At 39.1% G+C, this 25,787-nt stretch overlaps 1 protein-coding gene across 2 annotated transcripts; it reads left to right on the forward strand.

Moving 5' to 3' along the window:
- Positions 1–11,089: 11,089 nt before the first annotated feature.
- On the forward strand, positions 11,090–23,811 carry kcnk5a (potassium channel, subfamily K, member 5a). Of its 2 annotated transcripts, none has more exons than XM_037072536.1 (5): positions 11,090–12,164; positions 19,975–20,086; positions 20,366–20,532; positions 20,653–20,821; positions 21,052–23,811. In XM_037072536.1, the coding sequence occupies exons 1-5, from the start codon at positions 11,979–11,981 to the stop codon at positions 21,999–22,001; spliced, it is 1,584 nt and encodes a 527-aa protein (XP_036928431.1). In that variant the 5' UTR covers positions 11,090–11,978; the 3' UTR covers positions 22,002–23,811. The 2 variants fall into 2 exon arrangements, with proteins under 2 accessions (XP_036928431.1, XP_036928432.1); XM_037072537.1 differs by lacking the exon at positions 11,090–12,164 and adding an exon at positions 17,691–18,297.
- Positions 23,812–25,787: the final 1,976 nt, after the last annotated feature.

Genomic DNA, 25,787 nt, shown 5'->3' on the forward strand with positions numbered 1-25,787 from the left:
AAAATGGCAACTTATCACTGGTTTGCAGAACAATACATTGCAAACTTATTTTATGGCTCATAGGTCGAAAGAGTATACCATCAAAGGCCTGATTGTGTGACCATGTATAATAACAAGAAAAGTATGCATACATGCTAACAGCTCAGTGTGGCTATATTATGCATGGCAGTGCTTTGAGCAAAAGGCAAATATAACACTGAGCAGGTTAAATGTTTACTACAGTTAGCATTTTGGACCAGTTCACGGATGGCAATGTTAGTGTAAACCAAAGTATTGGACTATAGCTGAAACATTAAAGGTGTAACAAGTTTAGTTTAAAACATTCAAAGAATGCAGTGCATTCATAGTGGACTAGTGCTGACATTATGTCAAAGACGTCTCTGTATTGTGTTGCAGAGACTACTAAAGTAAGCATGCTTAACAGCTTTTTAGGCGCATTTCAACCCAAAATACCCAGAAGTTTTAGTCCCAGTAGTTACTTTTCCTGGAACTCCTGAAGTATTAAGACACACAATGGCAGTGGTGCATGTCATTTTTGCATGCGGGTCTGGTGACTCGCATGCAAAAATGACATGTACCACTGCCATTGTGTGTCTTAATACTTCAGGAGTTTTATAAAACAGATGGACTGACACCAGTCGGCAGAAGTAAAGTCAGGTTTTATTTATCTGAATTGCAACTCTTCAGACAGAATGATAAAGTAAATTGCTATGAAACTCTATGAGAAACAGACAAGACAAACAAGACATAACACAGAAGAAACAAAGGATGCTCCCGAAGGAGGAAAGCCTACACCATTTTAAATTCTAGAACTACGAAAATTAGATAAACAAAAAAATACTCTGAAGAGGACAGCACACAGGCTATGAAACTTTGCTCTCAGTAAATTCAAAAAGGTACAACAAAAGGCGCTCCACAAGGAGGAAAACAAAAGGCTATGAAAAAGATAAACTGAAAATCAAATCCTAAGCAGAAAGCTATAAAATCAAAATCACTCTTCTCAAGAGGAATAATAACAGAAGATAAAACTTGGCAACACTTATCTTAGAGATATGCAAGACTGTGAACAGTACACGACAGGACGACGAAATACTTTGGCAACGCAGACAGGGGAAGTCGTTATACAGGTGGGGGAGGGGAACACAGGTGAGAACAATCAAGGATTAGGGATGATCAGGGACACAACAAGAGGAAGGGCAAGTGACCTGAAACAAGAGGAGAGTTACTTTTCAAAATAAAACATGAAATTCACAAGACAGAAAACCCAAGACAGGACATCCCTCACCGCGATGTGACACATAGTACAAGAAACAACAAACAAACTGGTTTGCATTTGCAGATTTTTTAAAATGTTGGGTGAAATAAAACACTCACAAATCAAAGTTTGTCAGTGCTGCAAGCACCCAAGGTTTCTTTACCTCTAGAACAGTGTTCTCAAACTGATCTAGTAAAGGGCCGCTGTGGCTGCAGGTTGTCATTCCAACCAAGCAAGAAAACCTGCAGCCACAGCGGCCCTTTACTGGATCAGTTTGAGACCAATGCTCTAGAAAGTACTGCTCGCCTGAGCAGGGACTTCTGGGGTGAAAAATAATGTCCCTGGATCTTAAGTCAGGTGAATTTGCACTTTACGTTACGTCTGGGCTTCTGGGCGAGTCTTATTCTTGCATTGTATTTAATCTAATCTAATTCTTTTTACTAAAGAGCAGTCACTTCAGAGGAAGTTGTTCCAGTGCTACTTTCAAGGGCCATGTTGAACAGAACAGAAACGTGTTTGTGACACAAAATAGAATGTGATTTGTTGATAACAGTTAAAAGGGATATAAGATCAAAGTTGACCATGATTTGAACTGTTGGGCAACAACCATACCACATTTCAAAATGTTCTGGTTTAACTGAACTGAAACAGTGCTCTGTTTATCCACTTCCTGATAACCGAGACAACTAAAAAGATTTAGTGTCACATAAGGGACCTTGCCACAGTTTTGTCTAAGACTGTGTGTTTAGTGTGCCTGTCTGAATTTGTCTGAAACTGTGTCCATGTTTGCATGTCTGTGTTTGACTCACTGTAGACTGCAAAACAGATTACAGGTTAGGGATAAACTGTAAGTGTAATTCATAGTATAATTAGATACAAGTACAAAGAAACATATATTACCTGATAGATCTTTAGCTAGTATTTGAAAATGTTTTACTGGTTATCCACTACATAAATAGTTAATAAAATGTTCAGGGTGATATTTGAACATGAAATGAACAATGTGTCAGATCTTTAAAGGGGTTAGTTATTGTTAGCAGACTCCATTTCTAAACTAAAGTTAGCTACTGATGTTCACATCCTTTGGACTGTCGAGGTTAATCCGAGATGAGACCTCCAAAAACAAATCAACTGTCCAGCAGCATTAAAAAAAGTTTGTAAAAAAACTAAAAAACTTGGCCTCTGTAGGCAACTAAGAGAGACACATGGAAGATCTCATTTTGTATGTAATTTTACAACCTGTTCACATATGCCCCCCAAAAATGGAATGCAATGGGCAACATTGTTACATAGAGCCCCTTTAAATAAACATACTACATTCACTGTAATGTAACCATTAAGTACACTACCATGACCTGTTAATAACCAGCCCTGGGTGCACATAAGTGGGAGTATTCTTGTTGACAGTCCACACAGCTGCAAAGTCTAAACATGTTTTTTCTGGGTTTCTGGGTTCTGCTAGCTTTGCCAGCATGCTTGTTGTGAGGAAGCCCTGACGAGTCAATTACCGAGTTCAGTTAGAAATGCTTAATTCCGTTCTTTTACCTGTCCGCTCTCGAAAAAAACTGTTATAAATTGGTAGGAAAGACATGTGAACTTTGACTGCATTTCCATGGAGTAATAATCATACATTTTCATCCTTGAGCTGTGGAACTCTACTGCACTCGATAATCAACTCTTCAGGGCTTCCCCACAACAACCAAGCTGCTGCAGGAGAGTGGTGGGATGTGTTCTCATTTCAGCAGAAATCTGGCAAAGCAAAGCAGATGTTTGATGCCCTGTGCTGGGACACTATTTGTACTGAAGTTTGGTGCTGTTCTGAGCATTATTTGTGGTTATGAGTGGCTTTTTGATGGCAGTTTCTTGGTTGTAAGCATAGACTGCAGAGTATTGTTATCATGGGGTCTTTTCTGAGGTTGCTAAAACTACACAAGCTAGTTGGAAATCTTGATCTCTCGGGGGGGGTGGCTTACTCTGTGTCACAGTGTGTTAGACCATGGGTTAAATTTACACTGGAATATCCCTTTAAGTCACTTCACACCAGCTGACAAATCTTTGTGTAACTATCAAGCGATGTTGTAAACAGAAGAAACATTGAGGTCCCACCCCCACCCTGCTTACCAGAAACAATCAAGCCCCATGTGATTGATAATTAAAAGGTTTTATTAGTGAGAGTTTATTGTTATAACACTTGCAAACTGTTTTATTGGAGCTCCTGGTAAATGTAAAAGCAACTGGATCAACAAGATAACAGCTAATAGTTTACAGAAGTTACATAAACCATTTTGTTGAGTACAATACTGTTACTCAAAGATTGAAAAAGGCTCAAGTTTCCATAATTTCTTTCTCCTAGCCTCTAATTTAATTTTGTCACACTAACCTTCCATGCCCTAGAAACCGTATGTCCTTATATAACATAAAAAAAAAAAGTCTGCCCATCAAAGCATGAAGGCTTGTGTAAAAAAAAATGCTTACAAGATGTGAGTTAATATAGTACATACAGTACTTGTCTACAACAGAGTAGGGCAAAGGGCAAAGATTTGTAAAGATGTCTATATGTCTATATATTGAATTACAATATGTTCCTGAGCTTGTAAACTTGTGACTGTTGTCATATGAGTCTGTAGTAATACACTTGTTGGGTTTATAACTGGAAGCTTTGTTTCAGCTTTTCTTGAAAAAGACAAGACACTTCTTAATGCATGGAGAATATATTTTTAGCCATATACAAGTAAGTCATGTGAGCATTCATAATTTCAAGATGTCAGAAATGTAATTTGATCAGTACAGAGGAATATTTTCCTTCAATTCAAATAAATTTCAATTAAAAGTGGAGTCTGGGTTCTATTGACAAGGTTATGTTTATTCCTGAGAAATTAGCAATGTAATCCTCCTAAACAACATAAGTGATGTAACCCAGTGATAAAGTTCCCGATAATGGAGGTAAACTTTGAGCTCTGATATGATGTGACGTGTTGTGATTTTGTGAACTTGTTTTTTGACTTCTGTGCTTCTCATACACTGAAAACACTTATCTTTGTTTCAAGAATAGTTGCTCTGTAAAAGTAAATGTACCGCTAAGTTAGAGATTGTATCACTAACCTATCTCATGTCCTTGCTCATCTCACAGCATTGCTCTGACTTTTACCCTCTCTGCAGCTCAGGCAGGCCTGTACATGATAAGACAGCAGCAATGTGAGAACCTGCAGCGTTAACCCCGTTTCAACCTACCTAGCAGCCTTTTGGAATGAATGGCAATGAATCCATTAACACAGTTTAAGAAACTTGACAAGACTCCTCCCGGAGAACTTGTGTCAATCAAGAACATTTTTAAATGGGTCAGTGTTTGAAAAGCATACTCAGCACCATATCCTTATCCAATTTTTCCAGACAGCACATTTGGGAAGTGGCATGATATTTTCATTGCACTTTATTAATGGAAATGGCACAGCATGGTATTCTGGCAAATCTATCAGTACTTCATACACTAATGATAACTTGTCCATCCTTCAAGTGACCAGGGTTATATCATATGTATATGTATGAATTTGGAGCCACAGGACTATAACATGTGACTTACTACTAAATTCAGTCTTCGTTGAACCTAATCCTTGCCATTTAACATCAGTTTCAACACTTCATCGGCCACTGATCCAATGATTTGTATTAGTAGTTCAAGTCAAAATGGCCACATCTGAAACCAGTTCCTACTTTCTATGTAGTATATGTACCAGTATCAAAATTAGAGTCTTACAATACAGAATGAAAATAGAAATGAATGAATAGATGCAAAAATTAAATTGCAGCTATTCTCTTATCAGTGATTAAGTCAAATTCTGCTTATTTTTAAGTGTCAAAATGTTCAAATTACTGCTAATTATACACTGTGTTCCAAATGATTATGCATATCCTTTCTTTGTTTTTTCTTTCCTAAATATTATATACAAATGACAGTCAAGAGAATTTTTTATTCCTCAACAATTACATTGTAATTTTATTATATATATACACTTTATTTAACACTTTCAGGCACCATAAAGGGGCTTTCCAACTCACTTCCCATGATTCCAACCCAGAACATCACTCCGCCACCTCCTTGCTGACATTGCAGCCTTGTTAGAACACGGTGGCCATCTACCAACCATCCAGAACTCCATCCATCTGGACCATCCAGTGTAGCATGGCATTCACCAGTGAATAAAACTGTTTGACTGTTTGAAACTTGAATTTCTGAGCCCACTGCAATTTTTTCTCCTTGTGGGCATTGGTTAAGGGCTGATGAAATACAGCTTTATGCACATTAGCAAGTCTCTGGAGGATCCTGCATGGAGAGGCACCAGCACCTTCAAATACCTGTCCTTAATACGCCTTTATCTGAACGAACCATCTGCGATCACACACAAATCTTTTCATCATCAACGATCTCTTTTGATTTTTCCTGGAAATATCCAATGTTTTCATACCTTTTGCAAGATACTGCACTTTTGCATGCTTTACATCTGCAAAAAGATCTTTCTTTTTCCCCATATTGCAGGAAACCTGTGACTTGCTTAATAATGTGGACAGCCTCCAAGTAGTTTCCCTGTAATTAGCTCACCTGGCAAAGTAATTGTCAGAGATTGATGTCAGTGACCTAAACAGACAGAAGCAGCACAATTGAAAACTTTTTGGGTAATTATATTTCCAGAGAGGGGCTGCACAGTGGCCCAGCTAGAAGATCGCCGGTTCGCGTCCCGGTTGGGACGCCTGGGATCTTTCTGTGTGGAGTTTGTATGTGCTTTTCACCAGGTACTCCGGCTTCCTCCCACAGTCCAAAAATATTCTGAGGTTAATTGATCATTCTAAATTGTCCGTAGGTGTGAATGAGAGTGTGGTTGTTCGTCTCTATGTGTAGCCCTGCGATAGACTGGCGACCTGTCCAGGGTGTCCCCTGCCTTCGCCCTAAGTCAGCTGGGACCCTGCAGAGGATTAAGCGGCGTACATATATAATGTGTACAGATGATGGATGGATGGATATTTGCAGAGTAATTTGGAACGTAATGTAGATTAAAAAAAAGTACCTTTAGCTAAAAGACTAGCATCATATCTCCCAATGGACACAGCAGTTTTTGCTTCATAAAAGGGCTTTTCACACTGCACTTATCCCAAGGCCCACATTCTTAGAACCTTCTTAGCCTCAGGTTAAGGTAGTTGTTGGCCCCAGGCTAAGGGGGCTGTTAGCAACAGGCTAAGAGAGAGTTCACACTGGCACAATTCTGGCACATTCCAAAGTCGGTTTATCCAGACTTCAGTCTAGGGTCTGCTGGCTCTGCTCCAGAGCAGGATTAGCCTCAAATTTTGAGTGCTATTCTCTGAAAGATGACTACACACAGGCTTGAAAAAGTTGCGGTGTGAATCATATGTCCCTGGGTTTAGGCTGTTAAAAGGGGCTAGGTTATCCCAGGATCAACTCTAGTACTAGGGCTAAGCATAGCTAAAGATTTATAGTCTTCAAAACCAAACTAGCATGACCCTGATGACATCATCAGAGTTTTCACAAAAGTAATACTGCCCCCTTATAAGTTGTATTGTGATGTGTAAAAAAAAAAGGTGGATTGCCCCTTTAAGACCTGTTGAACCAGATTTAACAAAGGAGTTCATGAATGTCTATGGGACTTGAGTTTCTGCCTCTTCTCTTGTGCCACTCCTTAGCATTTTCATGCTGATTATGTTTTTGTTTTAGGTGTCATACCAGAAAACAGTTTCACAAAAACAAAGCCCTCTGTGCAGGTTTCCTTCCCGCTGAGAAGCTCTGAGAAAAAAAAAACGTAACACAAACATAAAACAATGGGACAAGGAAGCGGCTCTTCACTCATTTCACATGGTCAAATCACTGTACACACCTACGCACGCTAAAAATATTTCTTTAGAAAGAGATGTCTTACGATATTACTTAACAAACAGGAAGAAACGTACAAGAAACATTTATACATTTCAGTGACTGAGAGAGCTCGGTGGCTGGGTCCTTAGGGGTTACTTTTTAAGTAACAAAAATAATCCATAGCATCAGTTATTCACTGTCATAATAATAATGAGATATTTTGCAACCTATAAAGTCAGACAGCAGCCCCAGCTTCTGAACAGAACAGGCTGTCTTCCCTATGGACCACTTATCTGTACAGATGCTGTCATTTTAACGCAAGTAAGATGATCAAGTCTCTTAATCAAACATGACATCCAGCTGTCCCAGATAAGTTGCAGTTATGCTGACACATACAATTCTTGTTTTCATGGAGAGACGTTTTAAGGACTATAGAGTAATTGCCATACTACATGCCCTCTCAGATGTCTAGATTTTACCTGGAATTTTGTTTTTTTCAATATGTTTCTAATATGACGTGCAAGATGGTTTGGAAGACTATCTGGGAAGGCACGGAAACCATGAGGGTGATTGGATGAACCTTCTGTGACCGTCATCTGTCCCGGCTGACTTCAACAGATCAGATCAACAGTAGGAAAGCGCTACCACCAGCAGAAGACAGTTGGTAAATCAAAGTTTTACCAAGTCAGTCAAAAACACCTTTTATTGGGAAAAGGCTTCAGTGTCATTTTTGCTCCTCTTTCAAAGAAATATACTCTCCAGTTCTGATAGAACTGATGCCAATGGATTGTACTTATTGTTTCTGATGCACTGTTTAAAAGGTGGAATAATGCATTATGAACCTTAATAATGCCTTTTTCAAGTCACAGAATGGATGAGGATGTCATGGCTTGTTTTCATGGCTTATTTTTGTCTTGAATGACATGTTTTGTATTTGCCCTTTATTCAGGAAGGTCAAGTTTTCCATTGGGTTGCCTCAGAGAAATGAGTGTTATGTAAGAATTTGTGCTGTTCCTTATGACACTGATTTGTTTCACAGTTCATCTCTGACCTTGCTACAAAGACATCAGCAGATATGCCTCCAACACCAGAACACATCTGAGTCAGCTGATTTAAAAGGCGATTTTATATAACTCCTTCAGAGACTCCACCCCAATCAAACATCCTACTTACTTACTTATTATTACTATAAGTAAGGAAGTTAGTAAATAAGTAATAAAAGGGTTTTTTTAAATAAATAACAATAATAATGATTATGATTATGTATTATCATAAGCACAAATAGTCCAGGTTGGTGCTGTTGCTGAACCTGGCTGTCATAGTTCTGATACATTAATGTCTACTAAATGAAAAAGGGGAAGGTAAAAAGTTGGTTAGCATGGTTGGAGGAGTCATAAAGAATATTGTGACAGTTGTCTTAAGTTTATCACACCAAGGGATGAAAGCCTCTACCCATATAATATATGCCATACGACGTGCATACTATTTTTCCCAGTCATTTACTGGCTTTTGTTGTTTTGTTTCCACACTGTTATCCCAACAATGATGATGGTCTCCATCCCAGCACAATGAAACTGCGTACCCTCCTGTGATATTGAGAATCTTTTCAGCCGTCATCGCAGCGCATGCGCACTTTCACCATAGCCCGGCACTGTTGTAGTGTTGATTTGCTACTTCAAAGAGGGGGAGATTTTTGGATTTTTTTTCCAGGGTTGAATTTGCCCCCCACAAAAGAGCTGGCCCTAACCTGGCCCCCCTATTAGAACGGGTCTATAACCGCCACTGGGTCCGCCTGTTGAAACAGAGGGATCAACACCATGTTTCCATAGGACAGTGCAGTGCCATCTTTCTCCCATGTCTTCCACGCACATCAGATTTGTATTTTTAAAGGGATAATCTGACATTTAGGGAAATAAGATTATTTGCTTTCCTGCCAGGAGTGAGATAATACAAATGATGTGGTCACATGTGAACATTTGAACTGGATGACTTAAGGTATCTTCTGTATGCTTAAAAATTGTGTTTCATCAGTTGTCAGCAAAGGCCAATCCAAATCTTTGTGAACCTGTGTGTCATAATAGAGTATGATTGATAATCTAATTGATCTTTACTTACAAATAGTTGAGGAGGCAACAAAGACAATCTGACAATCCAGTGCTAACCTAACTATTTCAATGGAGGAAGATAGTGTGTATAATTAGTTGACAAGTTAATAGGCTTTCTGACTCCTAAAATAATAAAATGTCAAAGGTGGTCTTTATGACATTTCATGATGCAACCCTGTAAAAAATTAATCACCTCATTACCTTGTTAAAGTGTTTTCTGTTATGACAGGAAGCTTCAATCAACATGCTGTAAAAGCTAAGAATAAGCTTCACTTTTAACTGGGGGAATCAAAGCACCAAAGAAATATGTGGGAGGGGGTGCCGTTTAGCTCAGTGGGTAGAGTGGGCATCCCATGTACAGAGGCTTTGTCCTCGCTGCAGCAGCCCCGGGGTTCAAGACCTGGCCCGGGGCCCTGTGCTGTGCGTCACCCCCCCCCCCCCCCCTCTCTCTCAGCCTGTTCCCTGTCATTTCTCCAAGCTGTTCTGTCAATAAATGGCCAAAAAACATACTTTAGAAATATGTGGGAGAGCAACTGTCTAAAAATGCACAACTTGAGTTGAAACTTAACTTGTACTTGCTGGAGCATGAAACAAAACACACACACTGACAAAAATGGCCTTGGGCCAGTGGTACACCAGTGATTGTGATGCAATACCTTGGTGTCTTGCATATCATGAAATCTGACACAGCAGCCAACTTGCATTGATAGACCACAAGTATGTTGAAATCTTGTGACTAAGGTGTAAATCAATTCTTTATTTTCTCGCACTTTCTAATGCAATCTAATGCAGATTACATGCGCCAACACTGTACTTTTATTGACAGATATGATTATAGTGTTCTATCTTAGTCTAAGGATCTGTGGCTCTGCTTAAACCCTAATCAATATATGTGTTCCTTTGTTTGATCTTTGCTCCTCACAACATTGACAAAGAACACAGAATGCATCACTTGAGCAAACATTTGAGCAGTTGAGTTGTGGACACTGACGCATGTTACCTTTATGTGCATGCACCTATTGAAAGATTGCTACATATTGTTCAAAACTGTCACATCCAACATGCTAAAGAGATATTTAGGCCACACTTGGTTCTTGACATGTCAAACAGGTTGTTTTTAGTGTGGTAAATTATTATCGTTCTTTTCTTTTTTTTTTTTTTTTTAAAACACCTGGTATTTATAAATAATATCATAAAGGATATTGTATTGTCTGTGGTGGCATTCTTTTCAGTTATGTGATATAGCATCTGCAACCCTAAGCATATTCGAATTTCACAGTGACTCTCAATGTGACCACAGGCGAATTAATGTATATACAAAATTATGATAACCTACATATTTTGCTTGGAGATGCAGATGCAACAGCAGTGTAGATAAATGTTTGCCCATTTCTTTCTGGTTGATAACAAAAACCAAATCAAGAAAAGCGTCAGTCTGGCTGGAGTTTTGAGGCTGCATATCAATGCAATCAATGGCAGTTCTAGCTACAAAAACCTTATGTCTACACTCTATTAAACATGGACATTTGCAGACATTAAACCACACCATCATTTGCTGAAGTTACAATGGTTGGTCTTAGTCCTAAAAAAAGTGATGGAAGAAATGTACAATATGCAGCTGCTTTGAATTAGAGGCGAGTGGGGCCCCACTGTGAGTACACAAAAGTCATACACTGTTAGTATAGGCGAATATCATGTTGAAATGTTACTTTGGTAAAAGTGAAGGTCACCCAGACGAATAGTACTTGAAGTATTTGATATTAAATGTAGGCCTACTTTAAAGTCAAAGTATTTTTCTGGAAGACATTGAAATCAACTATCAAAGTAGAAGTAAAAGCACATTATTTGACATGTTTACTGTGGGATTTGATTATTGAATCCAATATAAAAACATTTTTCAGATTTTCAGATTTTTTTTTATTGTTCTGGTGCAGCATGCAGGCTGCAAAGTAGTTATCAAATAAATGTAGTGAGTAAAAAGTAGTTGACAATTATCATTGCAGAAAATGGGAAATACAAACTCAAATAAGGTACAAATACTCCAGATTGTGAATAAGTACAATACTTGAGCAAGTTAACTTTTTTCATGACATCACCAGCTCTTTATCTGCTAAATGTATGACATTAAAACCACATAACACACGTACATTGAAAAAAAAGGGGAAAATAAATAAACGTTGTGTAATTGCATTACATGTGTACATACAGATGTGGTTGAGCTTATGAAACACTGTACTGTAGACACACTTTTTGAAGTCTGGCTCTAAACTTACAGCATTTGTGCATACCTCAGTGACAGTTGAACACCTGTAGGCAAAAAAGGAAAACGAACAGAACAGCAGAATGCCCCCCAACCCAGCACCCCTCCCCTCTTCTCCCCCGCTCCTCGGTCGCTTTGTTTCTGGGCGGATCTTCGCTGCTCCTCTCCACACCCCTACTCAGAGTTCACTTCTACACCAGCCACTGTTTCTCTGTCTGCGCACGTGGAGAGAGTACTGTTGCGGCTGCGGTTCCACGCGCGCTCTGGCCCGCTTCATGATTACTTTTATCTTGTTGTGTCTCGAGCCCAGTGCTGTCTGCAGCGGCACCTTTCACGCATTTTTCAGAGCCTTTGCGCGGAAGAAGAAACATTTTGTAAAGCAGTAGACTTGCAGAGAATGAGTCCCGCATAACTCCGGGACTTGTCGTTATCTGCCCCTTCCTTTCTCTGTCTTTTCCCCTGTCCCGCGTTCTCCAAGTTGAGGCATTGCACATAAGTATGGTAGATAAAGGCCCCTTGTTGACTTCTGCCATTATTTTTTACCTGTCCATTGGGGCAGCAATTTTTCAAGTCCTGGAGGAGCCAAATTGGAAGCTGGCTGCAAAGCAGTATAGCGCCCAGAAGGATAAAATACTTGAGGACTATCCCTGTCTGACGCAAGATGATTTGGACAAAATATTAGAGGTATGCTCCTAAAACTGAACACTTTTGCTGTTGAATTCTTCACCACATCCTACTGCAAACCACGGTATGTGCTACGCTCTTATTCTAGTTCATATGAGGGTGATTTCCAAGTGAATCATCTGATCAGTGTTTAAAGGTTGTGTTGCTGCTACTTGAGAGTGGTGACACTTGAGTGCTAAATGGGCCTCAGCTGGTTGGTAAGCTTTCAACAAACACCAGCAAGACTCGTGAAGAATGACATGTTGTCTGTCATGGACTTTTCAATATCATAACAGCAATTTGTCATACTGTTACTTAAATTCCCTGAATTGTTAAAATTCCCAGGAAGGACTTGTTGATAGTATCTGGTGTTGATACTATCTTTTGTGAGGTTTCTGCCTAAGGATGATAACTATTTTATTACCTTGTTGGGTTCATTTTCTGTTGTAAAACTAACAGACTGACTGTCTGGAGTAGTGATTATGATACTGGGTGTGGAGGGCCAATCTGTAACCTCAGCTCTATAAAAGCGGCAGTACATGGTGTTCCATTGCCAGTTTCTTGTCAAGATGACAATTCCTTAACTGGGGCCATCTGACCTCTGTGGTTTTACCATCAGCACTGAATGAGCACGTAGTAAGCCAGCATTCCTGTGATTTCACAGGTGTTCTCACCCTTGATGTGTTGTTTGTTCACTTTGTTGAAATGTGTAGGTTTTATGACCTTGATTTGTATGTTTGTGTCTGACAAGCAGATATGATCTTAAGGGGCAAATCCCTCACCAAGGAAGAAGCATGCAGAGAGAAGATTGAACTTCTGTATGCATTGTACCCTTTTCTTTTCTTTGCATTGCCTCACTTGTAACACTTGTTTGTTTCTGTTGAAATTAGGAAATATAGTTTTTTTTTCCTTTCTTTTTTTTTTTGGCTCTTTGCATTTACAAGTATGACCAGAAACATGTCTCAACCTGTCCCCCTTTTTGGGCCCACATCAGTTTTGGGGAGATTTATTACCCCCCACCCCCTTCTGCTTCCTTCTGTTTTTCCTTTTGTGTTGGGGAGACTGAAAGGGATATGCCCATGAACCTTCCCCCATCTTGTGGCATCTCTGTAATGGCCAAATCCCTGCTCCAGCCAAGTTTGCTTTTGAATATAGTCTGGAATATTAGCAGTTCAAACTGTTTTGGAATTTCTGTTAGGTATTCACTCCTGTAAAGCAGCTCAATGAGAGCTGTGATTTTTGGTTGAACTCAAAGAGGTCGCTGAACTGAAACTGAACCATTTCCTGCTCCCGTGTGCTCTCTGGGGGACAGAGACTACATAATACCATCTGTGAGGTTCCAAGGCACACGCTAATATAAAATCACATGTTTGACTTGTTAACCCTTTCCCCAGTTAGTCAGGTGTGTTGTCCTGTTATCATCATTCTAGAGTTTACTTGACCAATAGTCGGCGAGCGGTATTTTTCCTCTGTTAGTGTGTGCCAAGACACCTGCTGCAAAGGTTTTGGAGTCTGTATATTTAAACAGATAAACCTACAGTGTTTCAACCCTTGAGTAACCGTTGGCAGCAGAAATTCTATCAGGTTTCCATTGTGGAAACTTTGTTCAGCTTGTAAACAATTAGAATATATAAGCAGGCTTAACAAGAGAAGGCAACACTCTTGTAAAAGTCAGTCTTCTGTTATATTAACAAGGAGTTTACCATTAACTGTAGCAACCTTGAAGTGGTCACCGTTTACAGAGTGGATTTTATGGTCCATCAATTCTCGCACTTGAGGAGTATAAGAAGTTATAAAAGTTAATTGGGGGGGTGGCTGCACATTATCTCTACTGCAAATAAGAGCTGCATCCTGGTGGTGGCATTTAATGTAAGCAGCATGTGTTTCAGCTTTGCCCAGAAGCACAGTGGACACAGGCAGGAGAATGCATTCTAACATTTTCAACATCTAAACCGTACTTGTATATATCTTAGTCAAAAAGCAGTGTTTTAACAGCTCCTACTGAGTATTGAGTTGATCCCACACAGACCACTCCCTGTCCCATAATTTCCTCAGTTTCAGTCTTTGGTGCCTTCATCATTACAGCTATTAACAGCTATGGCTACAACTATTCTTTTGAAATGATAGTAGCAGAGATTATGCTTTAGATAACTGTTAAGTATTTGGAAGCCTTTCAAATCGCACAAACAACTAATAGTAATTTAATGTACATAAAGTAGGACTTAATCAACAGTTATTTTAGTTTTTAATTAATCTGCATATTGTTTTCTTGATTGTTTTGTCAATGAAATGTAAAGATTCACCACAATTTCTTAAGGCTCACAGTAATGCCTTCACTTTGTTTGTTTGTTTGTTTGTTTGTTTTATCTGACCAAGCATCCTAAATCCAAAGTCATCACATATGACAAGCTGGAACCAGTAAATGATTTAAGTGGTTAATTGATTATTAAAATGCTTGCTGATTAATTTTCTTTTAATATGCTAATCAAAACAAAAATGAGTGTTGGCAGTGTAGGTTTCTGGAATCCACAGAGATCTTGAACCTGTAGAGTTCTTTCTGTTGGATTTTTACATTGCTTCAGGGTTATGTTTCGGCTTGCTGCCATTTTCAAAACAGGATATTGGAACATCTTGTTAAAAGTATCCGGGCACTTCACACTCCCAAAATGTTGAAACGCTGTCTTGAACAGTGGTCTCCGACTTGGCAGCCATCTTACTTAGTTCTCAAGGCACCACCATCCACTTCACTTCCTGACATTAAAGTCAAACCATATACATGTGATGGTAACGTGGTATGACACCAATTGTAGGAATGATTATAGGAATCAATGTGGTCCGTACAAATTTGAATTGATCTGTGTTTTGCAGAAATGGAAAATGCCTCAATTTTATTCTGGCACATCACTTAAACATTGCAAGCTCTATACACAAAAAGTGATTTAGTAATAAAATTAAAATAATTAAATGTGAGCAGTTTCCTGCGTCATCTATGTTAATCTATACTAGAAAATGTTAAACTCAAACACAGCATTGAATGTCACTGGCCTTGCTGGAAGGCTGATTTTTACAACACCTTATATCTCGGGTACATGCAATAGCTAACTCTAACCCTACAAACAGAGCTCAGCTGCTATGCATTCTAGGTTGCTGTTAAAGTAAAAATACAGCATTTTGTAATATGTTTAAATAGTGGGTTTTGCCTGTTTGTTTGTTGTTGTTGTTGTTGTTGTTGTTTTTTTGTTTTCTTCAAACGATCTCCTGTAATGAATTAAACTGAGACAAGAGTTGCAAACTTCAAATAGTTTTCTTTCTGCAGTGGGGCATGGGGTTATTGATTAGATTTTTTTGCACTGAGTTCCTGCTGCACATGACTTTAAGATCACGTTTGTCTGGAGGTTTGCAAACACTGCTCATCACACTGCTGTCACATGCGTGAAACATGGCCCCTGGTAAGAATGAAAAAAGCATAAGGGGATGAAGTAGAACTCTGTTTTGGGGGATTGTTACTTCGTCATGTGCCTAGGGTGCTGTTAAGGGGATGCTGGCTTGAGATAGTCAACTCATTCTTTCCCTTTCGGAATTGTGTTAAAAAAATTATAACACTGACGTCATGGAAGGTGGCAATGTATTTTAATGTCACGAGTGGAGTGTGGGTTTAGGCAATTAGTTAGCAAGACAGAAATGTCTTTATTTGTCAGTGTGCCTAATGAGTTTTTACTTCAGACCCTGATGGCAGCATGCACTGTACATTGTCAGTACAATGTGAGATTGTCACCATTTTAGTCAGCAGACCAGTTGCAGCCACTCCACATGCTTCTGGAGGTTAATCTAGTTCAGCAATGACCTTTCAACAGGCTCATACAAGGTTTCACTTGAGTTAAATTTTCCTAAATGTTTACCTGCTCAAAGACATTGGGGAATGAAGAAAATTGCCATATGTAATGTTAATTAACTGAGTCTTTCAGTCTTATGCAGAATTAACAGCCTAATTTAAAAACCCTCTGTTAATGGTCTAATATGCTCTGCTTAACAGATGTTGGAATCCTTTCACTGTCTGGGAATTTTACAGCATTACCAAACCCGGAGAAAGCTGTCAAAATGGACATATGTTGTCTGTGCTTTGACTGAATCAACACCAGACAGTGCACACAGTGGAACCTCAGATTGTTTTCCAGATGCATTGTTTGCAACCCATCCATTGCCTATCAGAAATCTATACATACTGATGTGGGAGAGCTGCAGTGATCTAATAGTTTTGAAGATGGTCAATCCTTCCCTCAGGCAGCTGTTTGGAAGCTTGGAAAAATACTAAGGAACTGGAGTGGTATGCTGGGCTGCCAGCTGCCCTGATAACAACTGGAGTTTGTTATTGTGGTTTTTACTGGTCTTGGGTTATCAGAGTGTGGCAGTGGCAGATTGCTGTGGCTACGTTTGGCAATGTTTTCAGTTTTGTCGAGTGAATTCCTTATTTGAAGAGGGTGGCTCTTTTTGATCATTGGATACATATATATGTTAGGGTTTTCTGCATTTTATATTGAGTTAATCAGTGCGTTTACATGACACTCGAAAACCGTATTACTGGGTTAGTCCGACTATGATCGGATTTTTAAAATGCATGTATACACCTTATTCTGACTAAAATCTGACTGGATTGGATTTCTCATTGTCGGATTAAAACACCTAGATTATTTGATTCGATTACTCCTTTAAGGGAGTAATGCAAGTAAGGGCATTAAGGGAAATAAAATGCAGCAGTTGGTCAGACCTGAACCCTGAGCTGCAGCTAGGACACAGCCTCTGTACATGTTTGTCAATTTAAAAGATAATTTTTTTAACTCAAATAGAACAAATGAAATGTAAGACTGAAAGTACACTATCAGAAAGACTACACACCCAACTCGTGCTTAAGTTATGTCTTGCTTAGTGCTCAACAAAACCCATAACTGAAACCTTATAGACTGAGTCCTGCTCATTGACTAGCTCACATAACTGACTAATTCACCTTTTACATAACTGTTATTGTCAGTATGGCCAGGGTTCACATTCTCACCTTTTTTGGTACTTTTACTGTTGCCGTTAGCGATGTAGACCATGTGAGACAATGTTCACCGAGCGTTTTTTCACAAAACTAATGGTAGTTTACAATTTTTACAACAAACTCCCATGACTTGCAAATATGTCTCTCAAATTGACCAGCACATGTGTTATTCATAACAACATAATTGTCAGATTATCTACCTTGGATTCTTTCTCTCTGATGCTGTTTCCAATTTAGTGCAACTTGATATATAGCATAGCTTTTTTTTTTTTTTTTTTTTTTTTTTAAGCAAAAATGTTGTGCTTGTAGCATTCTGACATGTTGTACCTACATTAGCCATAGCCTAAAGTGATATTTTGCACCATTTTTGGCAATTTGTGCATTGGCATACTTGTATACATGTATATTTATGTCAGTTGATTCTGATAATTTCCTTCCGAGTAATCTGATGTACAGTTGATGTTGTGTTATATTTAGACTGCAGTTAATGTTATGTAATTACTTTTGTTATAAATAATGCATTGATTGATTGATTGGTCATTAAAATGTCAAAAGAAAATGAATAAAGAAATGTCCATCCATGAACAGACTTCATGTTGAGAACTGGAAATGTCATGTATTTTTTACCCAATCTCTAAAACACAAAGATGTGCAGTTTGCTATGATATTGATATTGCTATGAATATCACATCTGAGAAGCAGGAAACAGAGAATATTTGGCATTTTTAGTAAGTTCTTGGTTGTATTTTGCTGGATTGGACATTTTTGGACATTGGACATTTCCTACAGATGGTGTTTCCCAAGGTCATGATAGCTTCCCAGTACTTTGTTTTCTGATGAGCTCTTACTAAACACTCCTTTCAGTCTTTTTTTCATGAATAGTCCAGCAAGAGTATATCCATGTTGGTAGCCCTGGTCTTATATTCAGGTTTCCAGTGGCTTGCAGATAAGCCTGTTTAACAACTTCCTCTGCAGGTAGTTTGGAGACAAAGTGTCTTTTATCTATCTCCCCCAGTGTGTGTGCTTTTTGCCTTGTTCTCAGGGTCATTTGTGACCTAGGGCAACCATGGGTTGACCAGTGGCTAACCCTTTGACCCCATGAGGATCTTTTCAGTGGTGAGTGCTTTGTGGACCCAAGAAAGAAAACTACTTCTCCCTAGCTTGTGTGAAAGATTTGAATTTGCATGCTCACCTCTTAAGTAAGCCCTTGTCAACCCTTGTATTGAAATAATGTACAATGAGGTCACAACACTCCCATGATTTAGCTTGCGTTCTGCCCTCATTGTCTTACTCTGAATCAGCATTCTGCAAGTTTCAAACTTCAGCACTTATTATCTGGCAGACGGACTGTGAACAGGTGCAAATCACCCTCTTCAGAGGAGGGTTTGTAGCTTAACACACACACAGACCATAGATGTGTCATACAGCGCATATATGTAACATTGTGGTGTAAATTGGCTGGAACAGTTGGGTTAATGAATCATGATCTTTGTTTTGGGATTTACTTTCATTTTGTAAAACTTGTGCAGCTTTGTTCTTGTAAATGCCTTGTCACTTTCCGTTAGTATGAGCCACAGTGCTGTGAGCCTGGTGTATATGTGATGATGCCTTTTACCTTTTTCCTGTGGGCAGAACTGAACAGTGAACACATATGTTCTTTATCATGTTTCAAAAGTACTCTGCTCTTGGTTGTTCAACACTGCTGTGGTGTATGTCCTTGTTTCATTAGTGGCATCACCAATCGTGCAATATTAAAGTTACCCACGCATATAAATGTGCCCAATAATTACACATGTTGTGGACTGTCAAGAGGACTGTCATATGTGAAAGTGCATAAGCAGGACACTCAACTCAACTGAGGTTTTTCCTCTTTAATTTCTAGTCATGGTTCCAACACAAACTTGGTCATCACTGCTGTCTTCCTTAAGCCCAGCGGAGAAACTGTGTTGTTTCAGCAGACAAAAGAATGGCCTTCCCTTGTGCTGTAATTACAGAGCAGAGCTGTCACAGACCTGCTATTATTAAAGAACCAAGTATCTTCTAGTATTTGAGGGCTTATGTGGATTTAGCCAGCCCCTGCACATTTTTAGAAAGAAAAACTTTGCCCTGGGGAAATGCATTATCCCACCACACATGGCAGGGTGTTCGTGAATACCCAGTCAGGGGAGTTATGGTTCTGTTGTGGCTGTAGAAGCATACATATGGTTGGGAATGATTGATTATTAATTTTCTGTCTCCTTTGGATGTCAGCAATACTGAAATGCCCCATAGTGAGCTGATGTATCCCATGTTCCTGGGGGCTAAAGCAAATATTGCATTATGCTCAAATTATGGTATGGTCCATATTCAGTGCAACTTTGGATCATGAAAAAGGAAAACAACCTAGGCAAGAGCAACCACTGAAGAACCACCTTTGTAACTCCATGCATCATCGTATGATTATGAAATGGCTGTTTAGGGATGCAGCACTTGTCTTCCTGTTTCCCACCCAATGTAAGCAGTGGTTTGAACTATAAAGCCCTCAGGTTAACAGCAATTCTCCAGGGTGCTTGAGTGTCGTTTCAGCTCATCAGTAGCACTGGCGATACCATCAACATGTCACAGGAAGGAAGTGGTAGAAGAAATGGTGCCTACACATGATGAACTTCCTGTCTTCCTTTATCTTAGGCTGATTGGGCAATTTCATGACTTCCACTTGATGACATTCATTTGTTTTGCATCCATTCATTTCTCTGTAATTGAATGGATTCAAGCTCATACTCGGCTTATGTGGTCTTTAATATTTGTACTCAGGTGGTGTCTGATGCTGCAGGCCAAGGGGTCACTATAACCGGCAGCAAGACTTTCAACAATTGGAACTGGCCTAATGCTGTTATCTTTGCTGCCACAGTTATTACTACTATCGGTAAGTACTTTTGGACATTCAGCAGTTGCAGATTTTGTTCTGATGTGGAAGCAAGCCATTCTTTAGTTCCATGTCAAACTTGACTTGAATGCTTCAGAGAGTGTGACTGTAATGTTATATTTGTTGGCAAAAACCTTCACTGAGCTGTCATGCAAACTTAACAGCCATCTTACTTTGGTCCATGAGACAAACTTTTGCCATACTGAATAGACTGCATAGCTGTAGATAGTTGAAACAATATTAACCCTACCCATTTTGTTTTTATTTTCATCTTTAAAGGATATGGGAACATTGCTCCTAAAACGTCAGCAGGCCGTGTATTCTGCATCTTCTATGGGCTGTTTGGTGTGCCTTTATGTCTTACATGGATCAGTGAGCTTGGAAAGTTCTTTGGTGGCAGAGCCAAGCACCTTGGCCAGTATCTGACCAAGAAGGGATTTTCACTGGTAAGTAGCATGTTTTTTTTGGTTGTTTTTTTTCGCAATTGGAAAATTACTTGAATCTGTCTGTGGTGTCACAAAGCCTTCACCTAAAGCCAAGCTGTTGTTTTATTTGTTCTCTTCCAGAGAAAGGCTCAGTTTACCTGCACAGCTATTTTTCTCCTCTGGGGTGTGCTGGTCCATTTAGTCCTTCCACCTTTTGTGTTTATGTCCCAAGAGGGTTGGACATATATAGAAGGCTTGTACTTCTCATTTGTCACATTGACCACTATTGGTTTTGGGGACTTGGTAGCAGGTAAGTTGAGATATAAGTACTACATATTAATTAAATTAAGCCATAAACCCTGAGTAACAAGCACAAATGAAGGGCATTCTTTGATTGTCTTGAACATATTCCATTGCCAAAATAAGTTGTACACAAATACCAGCGGCATACTGGCCCATCTCTTTAACTTTTTAAAATTATTATTATTTATTGAACAATTTGATTCAAATGATCATTGACTAATTTGTTTGTCCTTGCAGGTGTGGAACCAAATAAAGAATACCCAACTCTGTATCGTTACTTTGTAGAAGTGTGGATTTATCTGGGGTTGGCCTGGCTTTCTTTGTTCTTCAACTGGAAGGTCCGGATGGTGATTGAGGCTCACAAGGCACTCAAGAAACGGCGCAAGCTGCGCAAGCTATCTCTTGATGAGCTCCGGCACTACAAAGAGTCTCATAAGGCTTCTCTTCGTTTGCCACCCACTCCCAGTGACGTCAACATTTTCAGCTTCCTGTCCAAGAAGCAAGAAGGCTACAATGACTTGATTAAGCAGATTGGCACCAAAAAAGATGGCAGAAGCAACAGCAGCAGCGTCAACACCATCATTAACGTCAAAGAGATTGTTCGTTCCAAGAGTTGCAATGACGCTCCAAAGTTTAATGGTCACACCATCCTTAGTCTGGACCGTTCACCACGTCAAAAGAGACGCTATAGTTTCAGTGACCGCGTCACTGTTGCATTTTCAAAGTCCAAGAACTACCTCCTGGGCTCAGATAATGGTTTGCTGCTAACAGAGGACCATGTAGAGGGTAATCTAGAACTTGACCAGGACCAAATGTATGAGAACCAGCTTGACAAGGACATCGACCTTGAAGACACAGTGGGAGGCTATGGAGCAGGTGGTCGAAGGACATGGGACTCTAAAGAGTACCATCCGCTTACATTTCAAAATGCAAACATTACTTTTATAGATGAGGAGAATTTTCTCAGTAATAACTTGGAGGAAGATGATGATGATGATGAAGGTGATGATGATTCTAAAGCAAAACTGTCAATCACTACATGCGATGAAAACATTGAAACTAACTCCAAGGAGGAACAGAGTTCTGAATCTGAAGGGTCTGTTTTCACTAGTGACTGTTCAGAACACAGCCACTCCTATGAGAAACTTGTGGAGGAATATGCAAAAGAAGAAAATACAGACTCTTGATCTTCTGTTGTTTGTCAAATATTGAAGTATGTGTATAGTAATAATTGTTTGAAAGATTGTCTGACATCCCTAGCACTTTTGGGCATCTGATATAAAAGACTGCAAAGTTGAGATCAAATTTCAAATTCATCTTCTGTGAAAATCATCTTTACTGACTCTTTCTATGAGTTGAGCTTCCTATGAACTCCTGAACAATTATGTCCTTAATCTTGACTTGGACTATTGAATTGTACTAAGAGTATTTAACATCTGCTCTATTTATGTCTTTTTATACGGTTTGAGAAACTATATGCCCCACATTTATTAGAATGTCCAAACCAATTGTTTTCTGTGAGCCTTTTTTTTTTTTTTTAGGCTAGTAACAAATTATATTTGGACATTTATTTGGTTTCATATAGTTTCTTACATGCATATTCACCATATTGGTGTTTTTCATAATATTTATTAAAATGAAAGACATTGTAGCTTTTATTCACTAGCTACATGGGTTCTCCCCTTGCACATTTTACAGCAAATGAGGACAGTTCAAAGTCCATTTCAGTGCAGAGTGTCTTTTAAAACCTGAGCCAAACATTTGTTTAAAGAAAATGAAGTAGATTAAGGGCCAATTCTCCCTCGTTTTTTTCCTTTGGTGTTTCTTTTGTGAAGTCCTTGAAACATTGTTGTGGCTGAGATTTCTGTTTATTTTGACTCCAAGCAATTGTGACTGCACTAGCTGTAATCCGTAGGGCATAGACAACATCTGGGTTCTAGGACCACCTCAAGCTGACTTTTAAAAGGAAAATTATTAATTTTACAAACACAAGCATTTGTAGCAAAATCTGAATATCCTGCAAGAGAGTAGCTCAAAACTAAGATTTGTTTTCCTTTTTTGACACCTCTGATCGAAGCAGCTGTAGTTTAAAAAGTGCTTGATCCTGAAATGATCCTCCCATTGTGACAAAAAGTACACACCTCTCAGAATACACTCAAGGTCAAGTGCACATACACTGTATTGTTGTGGTTTGCTGCTTACAGCATGTCAACTGTCACTCTGTGGCCCCTGGGCCCTCTAGCTTCCAAGTGCATAATGGAAATGAAACTTTCACAGCAACAGTATTCTGACTTTTTTTTTTTTTTTTCCCTTAGCACTCTTTCACTTCATTGTATTTGCCATGTAAATATTGGTTGAACACCCTTCAGAAGTCACAAACACAGCTCTGCTCAGGACATGGCCTTGATGCTCATGTTTGTCTTTGGGGGCTTGCACTGGCATGAATGACTGAAGTACCGCTTATTACAGGCAGCCACGGTTAAGTTCAACAGATCAATATATATATGCATTAGTCATGAGGCATTACATCACCAACTGTTTTTAAGTGAAAATGCCTTTGAATCCTCTGCAAAATAGAGGGATATACATTACTATGTAACATCTATTGAATGTTCTTGTATTGATTCACTGAAAATTTAGAGTCTTTCACATTGGGTGCCATCTTTTATTTCTTCACTTTTGTTCATGTAACATTCTTCTCTCCCTCTCATTTTCGCCAGTTTTCCTGGATGTCTTAGTGCAGCATTGTTATGCAGCCATGGTACTTCTCTGGACTGAATTGCAAGCATGTCTCTAGATTATTACCTACGAACCGGTTAGGCTGGTTAAACCCATTGTTCCAAGCTTGCCTCTCAATGTTGCTCCATTGTGTAAAACTCCAGTATAGTCGTTGCTAGTTTTAGTCTTTTTTATGATTAAATTATTCATATTTGTAAAAGTTTGTATATGATTTCCAAACAAAACTGTATATTTCATGTAAATAAACATTTAATAAAACTTGAGTGTTTTTGTGATTATTCCAGCATTATACTAAAGTGACACTCCGGTGACCTTGTACAGTGACTCCTTTTATGCGTGGTCACATCTGCAGACTTGTGCACGCACCAGGGGTGTCACATTTCTCTAAATTCATTGATTTGACTTTGATCAGAATTCAGTTATTATTATTCATTTTTTAAGATCAAGAATTCAAGTGATTCTAGGGCCATTCCCTTCTTTAAGCATTTCTCTCTCATTTATTTTGGTGAATTGCTGGAGTAGCCATTTAAAGTCCAGTAGGTAGAAATTAGGGGGATCTATTGGTAGAAATGGAATATAATAATGTATCATTATGTATTACATTTTCAGCATTTTGGTATTATTTTATAATCACTTGTAAATAAAAGCCCTTACCTAGCTTAGAATGAGCCCTTTATATCTACAGAGAAAGCATATCCTCCATATCCGCAATGTTTCTGAAGTTGCCGATCATGGACAAACCAAATACGGGCTCCAGGGAGGGCAAGCAAGGCTCCTTAGAGGGGGGTTAGATAAGGTGTGTTAAGTTGGTTGCAGTCTGCAACCTCATCACTAGATACCGCTACGCATTGAACCGTTACAAGCTGGACACACTGGCTGCATGATCAGCACATGAGCCTGGTGGAACGTCATGCTTTTCATTCTGCAGCTGTTTAGAGTAGCCATACTGCGCGCACGAGTAGCCCACCAAGCGCAGCTGCATTTGGCACTGCTATTTTTACTGCAACATAGGGGCAACGAAAAAACGACCTGTAGATAATCAAATTTACATCATACCAGTGTTTCACTACAGTTTGTATGTCTGTATCTATAGAATAAGTCACATGAAAAGAATACACACAACAGGTAAAGGGCCATTTTCACCTGTGCACTCTCTTTTTCTGCCTCCATCCCTCTCTGTCTTCCTCCAGCTTTATTGCTCTTTCAACAGGGGTAAAGGAAAATCATGTCTTCCTCTTTATTGATAATTATCAAAGGCAAACCTCATGTTAAAAGTTATGGCAGGCAGTAGCTGCTCTAGAGCAGCAAAGGTGTCTGTGTGGACACTCAGGTGAGGCGCAGTAGCTCAGCAAGGCGCCCAGTGTGGACAAAGGTTAGCATAGTTTTAAAGTGTGCTTCTTTGTTTTTGATGTTTTTGCTGTTTTACATTAGGTAGCTGTGAATGCGAATTTATGTTGACACAGATCATATTCTGTGGTATTTCCTTGCTTTATACAACTGAGCACCTGCCTTCTCTTGAGCATATCCATGAATGACCTGGAGAACCTGGAAAAGAGCAAACAATAAAGTAGTCAGTATTTCAGTCCTTCATAATCAGTGTTTTCCAATATAAACTAGGGAGACATTCTATTCAGTTTCTATTCTATGTTACATAGAATAACATTTGAATTAAAAATTTAATTTAGAATGCAATGATGGCATAATAAACATACCCCTTAACCTTGTGATGTTATCTACCTTTAAACAGTAGCCTTTTTTTCTGGCTACTCTTAGGACATTTAAGTTGTCATTCAGTGTTGTGTTCAGTGAGTTCTTGTGCAAAATTTGTTTAGTGTGCTTAGTGAAAGTGACACCTGGCCAGCTTATTATGCACACAGACTTCAAGGTCATGCTTCCAGACATGTGAAGCACACTGCTAAGGAGCAGAAAACTGAAATGAAAACCAACCATAATCATGACACCATAGGACAAATAATAAGTAATATTCCATTCATAGGGTAGATTTCTTGCCTTCAGTGAAGTTTGTGATATCACTTTTTCCAACAGAACCCTTCTTGGTTCAAACCAGTGAGAAAAGGCTGCAGTATATATGCTTGTTTTGGTGATTTTGAATGCTTTCCTGCTTATTTTGCAATGCCAACAGGTAGAGGAGGATCAGAGAGTCTCATGTTTTTGGTTTCACACCACTTAAACTTTGCGCACTTGATCACAACATCAGCACTAATGATTTTGTA

This window comes from Acanthopagrus latus, chromosome 16, assembly GCF_904848185.1.
Source record: "Acanthopagrus latus isolate v.2019 chromosome 16, fAcaLat1.1, whole genome shotgun sequence".
NCBI lineage: Eukaryota > Metazoa > Chordata > Actinopteri > Spariformes > Sparidae > Acanthopagrus > Acanthopagrus latus.